At 40.0% G+C, this 17,329-nt stretch overlaps 1 protein-coding gene across 6 annotated transcripts in view; it reads right to left on the bottom strand.

Annotated features, from left to right (window-relative positions):
- LOC126298845 (uncharacterized) overlaps positions 1 to 17,329 on the bottom strand; it is a 190,788-nt gene that overhangs the window by 64,193 nt on the left and 109,266 nt on the right. For all 6 annotated transcript variants that reach the window (XM_049990333.1, XM_049990332.1, XM_049990331.1 and 3 more), the window contains 3 exons: positions 15,756 to 16,069; positions 15,463 to 15,603; positions 6,236 to 6,573 (listed from right to left, as the gene is read on the bottom strand). In XM_049990333.1, coding sequence (XP_049846290.1) covers positions 6,236 to 6,573; positions 15,463 to 15,603; positions 15,756 to 16,069 — 793 coding nt within the window. The remainder of the gene's footprint in view (positions 1 to 6,235; positions 6,574 to 15,462; positions 15,604 to 15,755; positions 16,070 to 17,329) is intronic.

Consider the following 17,329-nt stretch of genomic DNA (forward strand, 5'->3'; position numbering starts at 1 on the left):
GTAGCACAGGTTATCTGGCAAGACAGCTGTTGCCAGGAGTTCTGATGCCCCACTAAGATGGGCATCGACTATCTGGCGAGCATGGGCAGCAAGTGAGGCTCAAGCATCAGAAGTGTCAGCACCGCATTGTCAGTGGGTTCCATGGAAAAGGTACACAATGATCTCGCCATGTAATATTGACTATTGTGTTGGCTTTTAAGTGCAGTTACTATACCCAGATAATCTTTAACACTGTATGCAGTTGGTGTTAGTTAAGGTGTTCTTCCCCAGTTGGTCTACACTACAGAAAAAAGTTTGGAAAATGAGGTCAAGCGCAAAAGTTGATAGAAAGTACTTCAGCCAAAACAATTATGTAAGTAAATGGATAAAGATGTAAATTAAAGAATGCGGAACCTACAAGAAAGAAAGTAACAGGAGTACGGACTGCCAGAGATGGGACATTGCAGAACAAGGAAGGAAGTACATGCTGCAAAAGCCTTGGCCCTCGTGTTGCCACATACATACTCACAGAAATCATGAGCGACCTAAGGGGGTCCTCTTGTATTACAAGGCAGGAGCATTGTGATGTAAGACATAAATTTATGTCATAATCTGAATTTTTGAGGTCAACAGAATACAACAAAACTGGGAGATCCATCATCACAGAGTTACTTTGATGTTGAATCGTTGGAAATGAAAAGCAATGACATACCAGTTTCCCAGGTTCCCAGGGCATTAACATACAACTATGAATTAAACTCCTTGATGAAATCAAGGCGAAACAAATTCCTTTTGATCACAATGCAAAACATCAGTACCAATGAAGTCCTATCAGTACATTCTTGTAGGTGAAGAGAAAAAGAGAAATTGCCACACAGCTATGGATATTGCTTGCACAGCTCACCTTCAATTGAGGTTGTAACAAGGGTTTCCTTGAGGCCATGTTGTAACCTCACTTCTGATACTGAATGATCCATTATAGATCACTGTTACACGTGGCGCAAATTGAGATGTGTATAGGGCGTGTGGCATGGCGCAGTGCAGTGCGCGTTTTTGTAACTTTGCAGGTTCAAATGGGACCACGCAAGTTGCGACGCGACACAACTGGGATGGGACACGTGCCTGCATCAGGTCACACAGCATTGTGATTGTGGCACAGTTCCTTGTGCAGTGCGTCACGCGAGCACTGCGGGAGGGGTGAGATGGGGAGCAGGAAGGCACTTCTGCCATATGCTCACTTCGGCATGGTGCATATGGGTGATGGAAGTATTGCTCATCTGAAAAATATAGCCTTACAGTATACTTAATTTTATTGTCACTGAGTAGTGTTTTGTTTTTGCCGTTTATGTGCTCCATCTCTTTTCGTTAGTACATAACAGTACTGTATACTTTTTTGTTTTGTTAATTCTTCTGTCAAGGCCAATGCACAGTTCAATAACTGGTAAGCTATTAGCCACTGGAATTATAACTTTTGCCTCGACAGTGTTTTCTGATTGTAACAAGGGACAGACGATTCGTTGTGAGGGTAGGGAATAAGGAACTAAGGAATATTATAAAATCATATTGTTTAGAAGCAAGGCAGAAAAGTATAACAAGGTTATGCACTTGCTACTTAGTTAGTTAGTTACTTTCATATTCCATGGATCATTTTGCACGATAAATTATCATGATGTGCCGTTTACGTGCTCCATCTCTTTTCGTTAGTACATAACAGTACTGTATACTTTTTTGTTTTGTTAATTCTTCTGTCAAGGCCAATGCACAGTTCAATAACTGGTAAGCTATTAGCCACTGGAATTATAACTTTTGCCTCGACAGTGTTTTCTGATTGTAACAAGGGACAGACGATTCGTTGTGAGGGTAGGGAATATCGAACTAAGGAATATTATAAAATCATATTGTTTAGAAGCAAGGCAGAAAAGTATGACAAGGTTATGCACTTGCTACTTAGTTAGTTAGTTACTTTCATATTCCATGGATCATTTTGCACGATAAATTATCTTGATGTGTAACGAGTCATTTTACATTCATGTTGTAAATTAATTTGTACAGCTACTTGGTTCAAATGGTTCTGAACACTATGCGACTTAACTTCTGAGGTCATCAGTTGCCTAGAGCTTAGAACTAATTAAACCTAACTAACCTAAGGACATCACACACATCCATGCCTGAGGCAGGATTCGAACCTGCAACCGTAGCGGTCGCTCAGTTCCAGACTGTAGCGCCCAGAACTGCACGACCACTCCGGTCGGCACAGCTACTTGTACTCTAAACATCACCATATAATTATTTTATATTAATTTTTTTTGCTGCCTGTTATGCTGATGTACCTCTACGATATGTTACATAAAGTCGAAAAGGCGTAATTTTCACAGGTATGACCCCCTTTGTGCTCCTAGTAAAAAGCCTCCAATATATGAAGTACATAAGTTTCACAATCATTATTTGGATAGGGATGTAATAAGTGACATTATACTACATACAAGTGGATGACACATTTCCATTGCAAGCTAGAAACAGGTGAGAAGCCCTCACGAATAATGATCTTATAATTGGCTCGTCATGACAAGAGAAAGCATTTCTGTGGTCGCATACACGCTATCAGCATTAATAAACTAATTATACAACAGGCTACACAAATGAAGTAATGGTCAGTATTACTCCAAACATGAACTCTTCCTCTCACAAAGCACACTTTGATAGCTTTTGCATTCCTGTCCCGCACATTGATCTTAGGTGCTGATGATATTCTGACCATTGAGTTGTGCCACGTATCAATTGTTGTACTTTTCTCAATAATTTCTCAATAACAGCTACTTTTTTCATGAATCACACATTGTCAGTTTGGCAAGCCACAGGTGAGCAACCAGCATTTGACATTATGCCTGAAGGGTACGCTAATCATTATTTTAATACTGCGAAGATGAAGAAAAGGAATAAAATCCTTTGGTAAGTTCCATTCCAGCAGTTCAGTGTTAAAAATACGATGGGTTATGGGATTCAACCAAAATTCCAAAAGAATTGGCAATTTATTTTTGTGTGGATTGTTAACCTTTTCTCATCCAAAGGAGCATAACCATTTATGAGTAATGGCCACATTTCCCTTGTTGACAGGTTTAACTGTACTTCATTTGCCAAAACACAGTAAAATTTCCACATACTCATTTTTGCTGCAGCTATTGTGACAGAATTCTGGAACAGAGTGTCTCATTAAACAACTAACTGGCGACCAAATAGCACAATAGCTGACAAAAAACCTCATTGTGTCAGTTTGTGGTAACATAAGAGAAGAAATTTCATGTTTATTTTCATACTAGGAAACTCTTGTCTCACTATCTTTTGATAACTCTTAAAGAATTACAGACATGGGAATGAAAAACATAAAATAGAAAGTACAACTTCTGATATATCGCCTAAGATAAGAAAGTTCAGTGTGTTTGCAAACTGGCAAAGGACTCTCCTCTCTGTGTGCCATCATTCACCAAAATCTCGTTTCAATGCCTTGAGTGGTTTAGGAGATATGAGGGATGTTGTAAATATTTCATTCCTATGGGTGTGAGACTGGGAGTGAACGTGCTACATAGGATCCATTTTCTCGAGATCGGAGACAGATAGAGATCTCCTCCCAAGTCTACACAAAAATTCAATATGTTAGCTAAATTTCATACGCACCAAACGCAAAATTTCATTGCAAACTTTTCGAATTTTGTGTAGTGTCTTACTAAAATGTGTATATTATAGTAAGCGTGACCACTGGCGAGATGATGGGCACTTTGCCACAAAGCTCACATACAATGCCACCAGTAAGGCACAAATCAATTATTTTCACTGAATAGTTTCTGTAAAATCGTTTGAGGAAGATTTCAGGGTGCACGCACTTCGGTTCTGTGAGTGCAGAGCATCGCCATCCGGCGTGTGGGAAGTATGTGTATGTGTCGCAATATGCGCAGGGCTACCGCGACACGTGTGGAACGTGTGTGTCGCACTGCAGTGTCATGTCACGTCATATGTGCTATACATGACTCAATTTGCACTTAGCCTTACTCTAGGGCTACAATATATAGCATAACAATAATGGAAAGTCTTGGATGGAGCAGTACATAATATGGAAAGACAAGCCACTTCCCTACAGTGGACCAGTGTGTGAAGCATACAAACATGTAACAGGAAACACAATTCACACTACCTTTTGAGCTCTTGACTTTTTATAGCAAAAGTATACACATTCACACATGCAACCACACATGTACCCACCCATAACCCATAACCACGGGAGTGATCATCTGGGTGCCTGTGTTCTTGTGTGTACTCTTACTAAACCGAGCGAGGTGGCGCAGTGGTTAGCACACTGGACTCACATTCGGGAGGACGACGGTTCAATCCCGTCTCCGGCCATCCTGATTTAGGTTTTCCGTGATTTCCCTAAATCTCTTCAGGCAAATGCCGGGATGGATCCTTTGAAAGGGCACGGCCGATTTCCTACCCAATCCTTCCGTAACCCGAGCTTGCGCTCCGTCTCTAATGACCTCGTTGTCGACGGGACGTTAAACACTAAACCACCACCACCACTCTTTCTAAAAAAGATCAAGAGCTCAAAAGCTGTGGATGCTGTTTCCCTTTCGCTGGTTTCTGTGCTACAGTCACACTGGTCAGCTATAGGTGAGAGATTTCTTTCCTTCAATATGTAGCATAAATTGTGTTGTACTCTATATTTTTTAACTATTGCTCTCATTTTGGTAGTGTACAATACATTTATACTCACTGATGGCACGTCAAAACTCTGCCATTTTTGATAAAAACATTTTCTGTTTTACTTCACATCAGGACGACTTTATGGATTAATGTATAATACACTGCAGCTACAAATGACAGCCATAATGCCTGAATTAATGTAACCACCTCAGACAGCTGTCATTTTTCAAAATCTAGATTTTCTCGTTATTCCGATAACCACTAGTATTTATTCATAATATGTGCTTATTTAAACTGGCAATGTACGAAGACTGAGTTACTGTTCAAATGCACCGTGAAATGGAGGAACGAGGAATACTGTTATAAGATGAGGTATTAAAAACTGAAACTGCCCAGGAGGGCAAAAACTTATATGCAATTGTCGGAGACAGGAGGAGGTGGAGGAGAAGTAGGAAGAAGTGTCATTTGCAGAAAAAAATTCGTGATGACTATGATGATGATAGAATAATGTTAGAATAATGATAGAATGTTAGCAGTGCCTTTACTAAAATATTTTAAGATGCACATGGTTAAAATGTCAAGAAATCACACATCCACTATCTTCATGAAAACATGGCATTACCTCACATTTTAATTTACTTGTTTTTCTGTTGGGTGCATGCTAGGTTGAGTTACTTGAGAGGTACTCAAGAAGTTGGAGATGATATGGAATTTCGGTGTACACTATGTGATCAAAAGTATCCGGACACCCAAAAAAACATAAGTTTTTCATATTAGGTGCATTGTGCTGCCACCTACTGCCAGGTACTCCATATCAGCAACCTCAGTAGTCATTAGACATCATGAGAGAGCAGAATGGGCCGCTCTGCGGAACTCATGAACTTCAAACGTGGTCAGGTGATTGGGTGTCACTTGTGTCATACATCTGTACGCAAGATTTCCACATTCCTAAACATCCCTAGGTCCACTGTTTCTGATGTGATAGTGAAGTGGAAATGTGAAGGGACGCAGACAGCACAAAAGTGTACAGGCCGACTTCGTCTACTGACTGACAGAGATCGCTGACAGTTGAAGACGGTCATGATGTGTAATAGGCAGACATCTATGTTCTCTTTCACTCTCTTAGAGTTCCAAAAATAGTACAGTTAAAGACACAGTTCACCTGCAGGTTATATACTGACAGCTACAGAATATAAAGACGTTAATATAAACTACAGAGTATAAAGGTGGTAGAATGAAAAGATGTCTAATGTTACCTGAGGCACAGAAAGAAGAAACAATTAACATTTAGTGTCATTGATTATCAATATGTCCAACAGAAAAAGCCTTTGTAAGTATTCATAACAGCAATACATGATGTACACTTTCAGCAGAGCAGTGCAACATTGTATTTACTAATTTATTTTAACTGTCATGCTACATTTTAGTAGAATGTAAAAATACAATGACATGAAGAAACAATTAGAATATGCCAACACATTCACATAAAGCAATGTAATAATGATATGAAATAGAAATAAATGTGACACTGGGCTTTTCAGAATCAGAACTAGAGTCTTTGTACCTCATCAAGATGTCCTTCGCTTCATTAGTTTTCCCCATAACCATGTAGACTTCTGCAGTCAGCATCATTGCAATGACATCATCTTTCATATGCAGTATAAAAGCTTCTGCAGATTCTACTCTTGTGGTAGGGACCGATTTCTGTTCTGTGCACAGCCTGCATAATAAGAGGGCAGTCTCCAGCTGTGAACTCTTCATATGCACTAATATTGCATCATGGATGATCAAACGAATATTTGTAAAAATATCTTGCTTTTGTGACAGTTCACTGGCATTATAATCCTTTGTCAAGATACTTCCAAGCAATGACATGTACTCTTCTGATGCAGACAGATAATTCTGTAAAAAAACAACTTATTGCTCTCAACTGAAAAGCATCAGGACAAATCAAAAGTCATTAAGTAGTCACTGTGTTATAGCACAGTGCCAAATAAAATTCGATGTAGGATTATACTTCTATAACTGGATCTCAACTGTAAACAATAAAATTATGGTGCATGCAAAAAATATGGATATTATGGAATCAAACAAAAAGTTTACTGTTACCAGCCACTGTGTGTCTTTTTAACTGATAACAGTGAACTTGTTTCATTTGATATCAATAACATCACAGAAAAGCATTAGCTAAAATGTTTGCATTTAATTGATGTTATGATCATGCAATACAATAGTGGAAAAGGAAAAAATTAGATTGTGGCTTACTATACAAAAAATTTTTTTCAGGCAGCTGTCAACAGCATTGATACACACTACGGGGTCAAAAGTATCTGGACACCTCCAAAAACAAATGTTTTTCATATTAGGTGTATTGTGCTGCCACCTACTGCCAGGTACTCCACATCAGCAATCTCTGTAGTCATTAGACATCATGATAGAGCAGAATGGGCCACTCTGTGGAAGTCACGGACTTCGAACGTGGTCAAGTGATTGGGTGTCACTTTTGCCATATGTCTGTATGTGAGATTTCCACATCCTAAACATCCCTAGGTCCACTGTTCCTGATGTTGATTAACTCTCTACAATAAATTAATTTCTTAGGATGGATAGGATGTGTGACTGCTGTGTACAGACGCAGGAGGAGCTGGCCACTGTTCGAGAACAGCTGAAAGTGTTGATGGCCACGGTCAGCCGTCTTCAGGCTGCTGCCTCAGAGTGTAGGGGCAGTGGGGAGTCTGGTGCATCGCATGGTACACCCCAGGTCTTACATGCTTCACCCACTGTCCCTGCTGTCAAACCATCTTCATGGGTACCGGGCCATCCTCTCCCCATGGAGGGTTCAGCGGCATTCATAGCGCACGAGGCGGAGGGTCAATGTGGAGGCTGGCCGTGTGGCATCCCCCGCTCTGCCTGTGAGTGGACATGTGGCCAGTCCTTCAGCAAGGTCCGAGCAGGCACACGGGGGAGGGGTTTATTAGTGACTGGGAGCTCCAACATTAGGCGGGTGATGGAGCCCCTTAGGGAAATAGCGGAAAGGTCAGGGAAGAAGGCCAGTGTTCACTCTGTCTGCTTGCCGGGGGGTCTCATCCAGATGTGGAGGAGGCCCTGCTGGCAGCGATAGAGAGCACTGGGTGCACCCGACTGTAAATTGTTGCTCATGTCGGCACCAATGACTCCTGCTGTCTGGGTTCAGAGGTCATCTTCATTTCATACAGAGTGTTGGCGGAGTTGGTGAAGGCGGAAAGCATTGCTCACGGGGTGGAATCTGAGCTATCTATTTGTAGTATCATTCCCAGAATCGATCTCGGTCCTCTGGTTTGGAGCCGAGTGGAAGGCTCAAACCAGAGGCTCAGACGATTCTGTGGAGGTCTGGGATGCAAATTTCTCGACCTCCGCTATTGGGTGGAGAAATGTAGGGTCCCCCTGAATAGGTCAGGCGGGCACTACATGCAGGAAGCGGATACAAGGGTAGCGGAGTATGTGTGGAGTGCACATGCCGGTTTTTTAGGTTAGAGAATTCCCTCCCTAGGCCCGACAAGACGCCTCCTGGGACACGGCAAGGTTGGAGTAGGCAAAATGCAACAGGGAATAACAATATTAATGTGCTAATAGTAAACTGCAGGAGCGTCTAGGGACAGGCTGGACAGTGAAGAGGGAGGTGTGTTTATAGTGATAAGAAATGCAATAGTATCGAAGGAAATTGACGGAGATCTGAAATGTACAATGATTTGGGTGAAGGTCACGGTTAAAGCAGGCTCAGACATGGTAATTGGATGTCTCTACCGGCCCCCTGGCTCAGCAGCTGTTGTGGCTGAGCACCTGATGGATAATTTGGAAAATATTTCGAGTAGATTTCCCCATATCATAGTTCTGGGTGGAGATTTTAATTTGCCGGATATAGATTGCGAGACTCAAATGTTCATAATAGGTGGCAGGGACAAAGAATCCAGTGAAATTTTTTTAAGTGCTTTATCTGAAAACTGCCTTGAGCAGTTAAACAGAGAACCGACTCATGGCGATAACATATTACATCTTCTGGTGACAAACATACCCGAACTATTTGAAACAGTTAACACAGAACAGGGAATCAACGATCATAAAGCGGTTACTGCCTCGATGATTTCAGCCGTAAATAGAAATATTAAAAAAGGTCGGAAGATTTTTTCTGTTTAAGAAAAGTGGCAAAAAGCAGATTTCAGAGTACCTGACGGCTCAACACAAAAGTTTTGTCTCAAGTACAGATAGTGTTGAGGATCAGTGGACGAAGTTCAAAACCATCGTACAATATGCATTAGATGAGTATGTGCCAAGCGAGATCATAAGAGATGGAAAAGAGCCACCGTGGTACAACAACCGAGTTAGAAAACTGCTGCGGAAGCAAAGGGAACTTCACAGCAAACATAAACATAGACAAAGCCTTGCAGACAAACAAAAATTACGCGAAGTGAAATGTAGTGTGAGGAGGGCTATGCGAGAGGCATTCAATGAATTCGAAAGTAAAGTTCTATGTACTGACTTGGCACAAAATCCTAAGAAATTTTGGTCTTATGTCAAAGCGGTAGGTGAATCAAAACAAAATGTCCAGACACTCTGTGACCAAAATGGTACTGAAACAGAGGATGACAGACTAAAGCCAAAATACTAAATATCTTTTTCCAAAGCTGTTTCACAGAGGAAGACTGCACTGTAGTTCCTTCTCTACATTGTCACACAGATGACAAAATGGTAGATATCGAAATAGATGACAGAGGGATAGAAAAACAATTAAAATCGCTCAAAAGAGGAAAGGCTGCTGGAGCTGATGGGATACCAGTTCGATTTTACACAGAGTATGAGAAGGAACTTGCCCCGCCTTCTTACAGCAGTGTACCGTACGTCTCTAGAAGAGTGCAGCATTCAAAATTATTGGAAAAGGGCACAGGTCATCCTCGTTTTCAAGAAGGGACGTTGAACAGATGTGCAGAACTATAGACCTATATCTCTAATGTCGATCAGTTGTAGAATTTTGGAACACATGAAACTTCCTGGCAGATTAAAACTGTGTGCCGGACCGAGACTCGAACTTGGAACCTTTGTCTTTCGTGGGCATGTGCTCTACCAACTGAGCTACCCAAGCATGACTCACGCCCCGTCCTCACAGCTTTACTTCTGCCTGTACTTCGTCTCAGTTGGTAGAGCACTTGCCCGTGAAAGGCAAGGATCCCGAGTTCGAGTCTCGGTCTGACACACAGTTTTAATCTAATCTGCCAGGAAGTTTCATATCAGCACACACTCTGCTGCAGAGTGAAAATCTCATTTGGAACACATATTATGTTTGAGTATAATGACTTTTCTGGAAACTAGAAATCTACTCTGTAGGAATCAGCATGGGTTTCGAAAAAGACGATCGTGTGAAACCCAGCTCACACTATTTGTCCACGAGACTCAGAGGGCTATAGACAGAGGTTCCCAGGTAGATGCCGTGTTTCTTGACTTCCACAAGGCATTCGATACAGTATCCACAGTCGTTTAATGAACAAAGTAAAAGCATATGGACTATCAGACCAATTGTGTGATTGGATTGAAGAGTTCCTAGATAACAGAATGCAGCATATCATTATCAATGGAGTGAAGTCTTCCAAAGTAAGAGTGATTTCAGGTGTGCCGTAGGGGCGTGTCGTAGGACTGTTGCTATTCACAATATACATAAATGGCCTTGTGGATGACATTGAAAGTTCACTGAGGCTTTTTGCGGATGATGCTGTGATATATTGAGAGGTTGTAACAATGTAAAATTGTACTGAAATGCAGGAGGATCTGCAGCGAATTGACGCATGGTGCAGGGAATGGTAATTGAATCTCAATGTAGACAAGTGTAATGTGCTGCGAATACATAGAAAGCAAGATCCCTTATTATTTAGCTACAATATAGCAGGTCAGCAACTGGAAGCAGTTAATTCCATAAATTATCTGGGAGTAGGCTTTAGGAGTGATTTAAAATGGAATGATCATATAAAGTTGATCGTCGGTAAAGCAGATGCCAGACTGAGATTCAATAGAAGAATCCTAAGGAAATGCAATCCGAAAACAAAGGAAGTGTAGGTTACAGTATGCTTGTTCACCCACTGCTTGAATACTGCCCAGCAGGGTGGGATCCATACCAGATAGGGTTGATAGCAGAGAGAGAGAAAATCCAACAGAGATCAGCGTGCTTCGTTACAGGATCATTTAGTAATCCCGAAAGCGTTATGGGGTTGATAAACTCCAGTGGAAGACTCTGCAGGAGAGATGCTCTGTAGCTCGGTATGGGCTTTTGTTGAAGTTTCGAGAACATATCTTCACTGAGGAGTCAAGCAGCATATTGCTCCCTCCTACGTATATCTCACGAAGAGACCATGAGGATAAAATCAGAGATATTAGAGCCCACACAGAGGCATACCGACAATCCTTCTTTCCACGAACAACACGAGACTGGAATAGAAGGGAGAACCGATAGAGGTACTCAAGGTACCCTCCACCACACACGTCAGGTGGCTTGCGGAGTATGGATGTAGATGTAGATGCAGCTGTAGATGTGATAGTGAAGTGGAAATGTGAAGGGACATGTACAGCACAAAAGCGTACAGGCCGACCTCGTCTGTTGACTGACAGAGACCGTCGACAGTTGAAGACGGTTCTGCCTGCCATTCCCCAAGAAACCTTCCAGCACCTGATGGAACGTATGCCTGTGAGAGTGGAAGCTGTCATCAAGGCTAAGGGTGGGCCAACATAATATTGAATTCCAGCATTACCAATGAAGAGCGCCACGAACTTGTAAGTCATTTTCAGCCAAGTGTCCGGATACTTTTAATCATGTAGTGTACATGGAGAAATGCAGGATTACTGGTTTTGATCACGGATCATGTTTGTGTCAACTTCACATGTCATACATGCCATTTACTCAGAAAAGTATATGCCACTTCTGATTCTAAAACACAAGAAAATTATACTTACTGTCATAATACCAACTTAAGCAAGCAGAAAACGCTGAAAAGATAAAAAGATGTAACTACATTAAGTGCACAGCACCACTGCTTAAGCAATGCTGCAATGCAGTTAGTAAAGTATACTACTTAGGTGATTTCGCAAAAATCGCAAGAGTAGTTTTGCATATCTATGATGCACTTGTGGGTTCTCTCACAGAGCACAACATGGTGGTGGTCATGTGGTCAGCATTCCAGCTCTACGACTGGTGGGTCACTGGATCAATACCCCGCATCCTCCTCCTCCTCCTTCTTCTTTTTCTCTCTTTCTTTTCTTTCTTTTGTGTGTGTGTGTGTGGGGGGGGGGGGGGGGAACCCCTTGTCATATTATTACATATATATTATATCCAAAACATAATATATTGAGGCAACAGATGTATCAGCATGAATGTTCACTGATGTTACAATGTTATTTGGTTGCTTACTAATTTTCATTAATACAACAAATATTAAATTTATGATTATCAACCAGTAAATGATCAAACACAGAAAGTTTTCCTGAAAATCCACACCTGGTGTGATTCACGAACTCTCTTTCACCTGCAACGAAGTAAGGTTGTTTTTCCTTAGAAACTGTAAAGATTCCTTGTGCACGCTGGAAAACTGCATTCATTCGATGTACTAGATGTCACGTTAATTTATGTGTTCTGTGTCTGCGTGAAAAATACCATCCCGCAATATGTAATGTTAAAAGCATGTCCACTGATTAATCATACATTATCCATATATTCTGTCATATTTTGAGTCATTGTATTAATGAATCAAGTTATTTGCTGCTTTATTTATCAATGTTTGACTTGGGCTTTCCTTGCCTGTCCCTCATGCTTGAAACTTCAACACCTACATACATACTCAGAAAGCCACTGTATGGTGCGTGGTGGAGTTTACCCTGTTCCACTACAAGTAATTTCATTTTCTGTTCCACATATAAACAGAGCGAGGGAAAACTGATTGTCTACATGCTTCCATGAGCCATAATTTTGCTTATCTTATCATAGTTGTCTTTACACAAAATACGTGTTGGCATCAGTAGAATCATTTTGCCTTTAGCTTAAGGTGTAGGTTGTTTAAATTTTCTCAATAGTGTTCCTCGAAAAGAACTTCACCTTCCTTCCAGGATTCCCATTTTAGTTCCCAAAGCATCTTTGTAACACTTGCATGTTGTTTGAACCTACTGGTAACAAAGCTAGCAGCTTGCCTCTGAATTTCTTTGCTGTCTTTCTTAAATTGACCTCAGATCCTAAACACTTCAACAGTACATAAGAATAGGGCTCACTATTGTCCTATATGAGGTCTTCTTCACAGATGAACCGTACTTTCCCAAAATTATCCCAATAAATGGAAGTCAACAATCGCCTTCCCTACCACTACACTCACATGCCAGTTCAATTTCATATCACTTTGCAGCGTTACACTCTGATATTTAAATAACATCACTATGTCAAGCAGGAATCTACAAATGGTGTGTCTCAACATTACAGGTACATTTTTCCTACTCATCTGCATTAACTTACATTTTTCTGCATTCAGAGCTAGCTGCCATTCATTGCACTAACTTGAAATCATGCCTCAGTCATCTTGTATCCTCCTACAGTCACTCCACTTCAGCACCTTCCACAGCATCATCAGCAAATAACTGCAGATTGCTGCCCACCCTGTCCACAAATCATTTACATGTGTAGAAAATAAAAGCAGTCTTACGACACTTCGCAGGGCCACTCCTACAGGCACCCTTGTCAGTGATAAACACTTACCATTGAGGATAATATACTGGCTTCTATTACTTAAGAAGTCTTCGAGCCACTCACATATCTGGGAATGTATACCTTACGCTCGTACCTTTCTTAACAGTCAACAAATTCTTTCTGGAAATCTAGATATAAGGAACCTGCCTGGAGACCTCCATCTGTAGTTCACTGTAAATCATGTGAGTTTTGTACGAACAATGCTTTCTTAAACTATACCGATTCAGGAACATAAGCTTCTTGGTGTCAACAAAATTTATTATATTTGAACCAAGAATATGTTCAAGGATTCTGTAGCAAACAGATGTTAGCGATATTGGTCTGTAATTCTGTGGGTCCTTTCTTTTACTCTTCTTATAGATATGAGTCACCTGGACTTTCTTTAAAGTTGCTTGTGCCTTTGCACTGGACATGTCACAAAAATGCAAGCCTGCAAGGGTCCAATGGCGTAGAGTACTCTTTGCAACATCAAATCCGGATTCGATCTGGACCTGGCAACTTATTTGTTTTCAACTCTTTCAATTGTTTATCTATGCCAGGAATATTTAATATTGCGTTGTCCATGTTTGTATGGTCCTCCAGCGTGAATGATTTCTTAAATGTGAAATTTAAAACTTCAGCTTTCCATTAGCGGCTTCACATAAAACCATAATTTTCTTGGGTTCTCTGCCAGATCTTTTGCTAAGGGGTGGCTGTGGTAGTTGTTGAATACTTCACACACAGATCTTTCCACAGATGCATGAATCTCTACTAACCTTTGCTAGTCGTCATTTGTACATTTGATTTTGAACCACAAGTACAACAGCCTCTGCTTCTTCAACATTTTCCGAATTTCTTTGTTAAAACTTGGTGGCTCTTTTCTGTCCTTAATCCGCTTACTGGGCACACAGTTTCCCCCACCTTGATTTACAATTTGCTTAAACTTTCCTCATAATTTCTCTATGTCCTTTATACTGGAACTAAATGATGTTGATTCATTGTCTAATGAGGTGCTAACAACTCCGTATCTGCTTTTCCAAGCAGACATTCTCTCCTAGCCTTCTTGACTGATTTATGAAGTTTTATAACCACAGTTGCTATAATGACACCATGATTACTAAACCTGTCTCTATACTGACATTGTCGATAACGTCCAGCCTATCTGTACATACAAGGTCTAAGGTATTTCCACTGCATGTAGGCTGCCAAACTAGCTGCTCAGACAGTTTTCAGAAAACATGTTCAAACGTACTTCACACGACTGTCTGTCCATACCAGCATTGATTCCATAGACATCCCAGCCTATGCTCACTAGCTTAAAGTCACCTCCAACTGGAATTGTGTGATCAGAATATTTACAGGCTATTGACTGCAGACTTTCTTTTAACAACTTTAGAACTACCAGGAATCAGGTGGCTGGTAAAAACATCAAACCATTAACCTGTGTCTGTGGGTCAAAGCAACAAGGTGTCAAGCAGTTCTGGGTACCTTACCCGACTGCAGGTCTAAGAAGTTTTGCAAATCATAATAAACATACATTTTCACAAACAATTATGTGTTTGGTCATTTACTTGCCAATTATAATAAATATAATATTTGTTGCAATAATAAAAATTATTAATCAGCCAAATAACGTTGGAAATTCCTTAAACGTTCATGCCAACACACTTTTTTCATTGCTTTATCTTTCAAATGTAATACACATGAAATAATATGACTAATGTTGGAAAAATATAAATTTAAAAAACACAACAAAAACAAAAGTAATGTGTGGCACACGATCTTGTGACCCACCAATTATGGAGCTTGGACATTAACCATATGGCTGCCATCATCTCATGCTGAGCAAGCCAATACACCAGTACATTATTGGGGCATAAAACTTCTCTTGCAATTTTCTCAAAATAGTCACAGTAGTACACCTCACTATTTGCACATCACATCGTACTAATGGACTACTAAAAGTTCACAAAGTTCAAATAAAATACATGATCCAAAGTTTTGACCGACCCTTGTTAAAACTGGATTTATGTACTTTATGATATTTGTCAAAGTGAAAAACTTACCTGACACTTTGTGTAGGCCCTGGCCAAATCATACTGTAGGGAATACTCTGAAAACTTCGGATCTGCATACAAATAACTGATAACTGTGAATTCAAAGTTCACATTATGTTTCGTTGAACTTATCCAACTTCCACGCAAAGCCTGAATGACAAAAACATTAAATTGAGGGACAAACATATATCTATTTCAAGAGTAATGCTATTTGTCACTTCATTAACAACATATTTACTATCTACAAGCATAACTGTAATTTTCTTTGTGATTACAATAGCATAACGAATTTAGTGACTCACACTTTTTGATGTTTTTAACAGTTGAATGTAACAATCTAAGAATCCTGAGGGGCTGCTTCCAATCCTGTCTTTAATTTCAGTTACAAGAAAACTGTAATTAGAACAGAGAAGTTGAAGAGCTATCATCATCCAGGCACTTTCTATTGATTTGACATACTGCTTATGGGCAGATGAGTAAAATCCACTGTTCTGTAAGTAGTAGCCATGCAGGATGTGAACTGCCGCTTTCTGGCAATCATCTAAATTCAACTGGGTAATGGCCCATAACTGAACTGAACTCTGCTTCAGTTCTGCTTGGCAGATAAATGCAAATGCTGAAACAAAATGTTTGGTGGGGAATATGTTACATTGGTTACGTGCATTACTAAAAAAATATAAAAATCTTTTCACGTTAAAATTGAATGACTTGTCCTCAAACATTACAGTGGCTCTTTAAGAAAAAATAGCATCAACAACAACAACTATTATGATGAAAACGTGTTGAATGTGAAAGAAATGTACAGATATAAAGAAACAACAACAGTCAAAAGGAAAAACAGGAGGAAGCACTGCACTGAAAACATATAATTTTTTGACAAAATACACATTGTCTGATGATGAGCAGATAACAACGCAGGAAGATCTAACACTGTTTTTAGTTCGTAAATTTTCTTAGCATTTGATCAACAAAATGACCAGTTATAAGAATACAAGTAGTTTGACAATTTATAGTAGCAGTTGACATATAAAATAATTTCTAATAAATACTGGCATTGTCAACACAAACACGAAAAGAAAAATACTAATGAAGACATTTTAAAGAATTGTTATTATGATATTTGATGACACCAGCATACAAAATGTGTTTATCACTATTTTAAACTTGAAATGTTAACACACTAGAACCAATGAAAATAATTACAAAACTTGTTATATATAACTCATACAACACATTGTGTAAAGATAAGCATTAACTATAAAGTGGATGTATTGAGCAGTGGACATGTATCGAAATCAAAATCTGAACGTTTTAACTAAACACTCAAATTTGTGTTGTTCTTCGGACAGTGAACACGTGTGCACGTGCATGACAATCCCCCCGCCCCCTCTTACACACACACACACACACACACACACACACACACACACACACACACACACACACACACACAAACCAACTGACATCCACAGGTGTATATATTCTACAACTAGACTTTCCCATGCATAAGAATGTTCATCCTGAATGTTTTGTGCTTTCATCTGTTACTCCCCATTATAATGTATCATAACTGGTCCTTTTTTATCTCTTTGATTCTAGCAAATAGCTGCCTTGGTCCATCTAGCATCCATTCAATGGTTTACATGGCCACTTCCATTTCATTGTCATCACACTTGTACATACATCGCCTGATTCAGTTTCTTTTCTTCTCCGTCCATTTTTTTGTTCTCTCTCCTAGCAGTAATTCCTATCGTGCATCTTTCCTTTCACTGAAACATAATAGGTTTTATAGCAGTTTTGAATTCACTTTGCTGCAACTCAAAACTTGGAACACACACAGATTATTCACTCTCCTTTTCAAATGCACAACAGGCTC

The sequence above is a fragment of the Schistocerca gregaria genome, chromosome X, assembly GCF_023897955.1.
Source record: "Schistocerca gregaria isolate iqSchGreg1 chromosome X, iqSchGreg1.2, whole genome shotgun sequence".
NCBI lineage: Eukaryota > Metazoa > Arthropoda > Insecta > Orthoptera > Acrididae > Schistocerca > Schistocerca gregaria.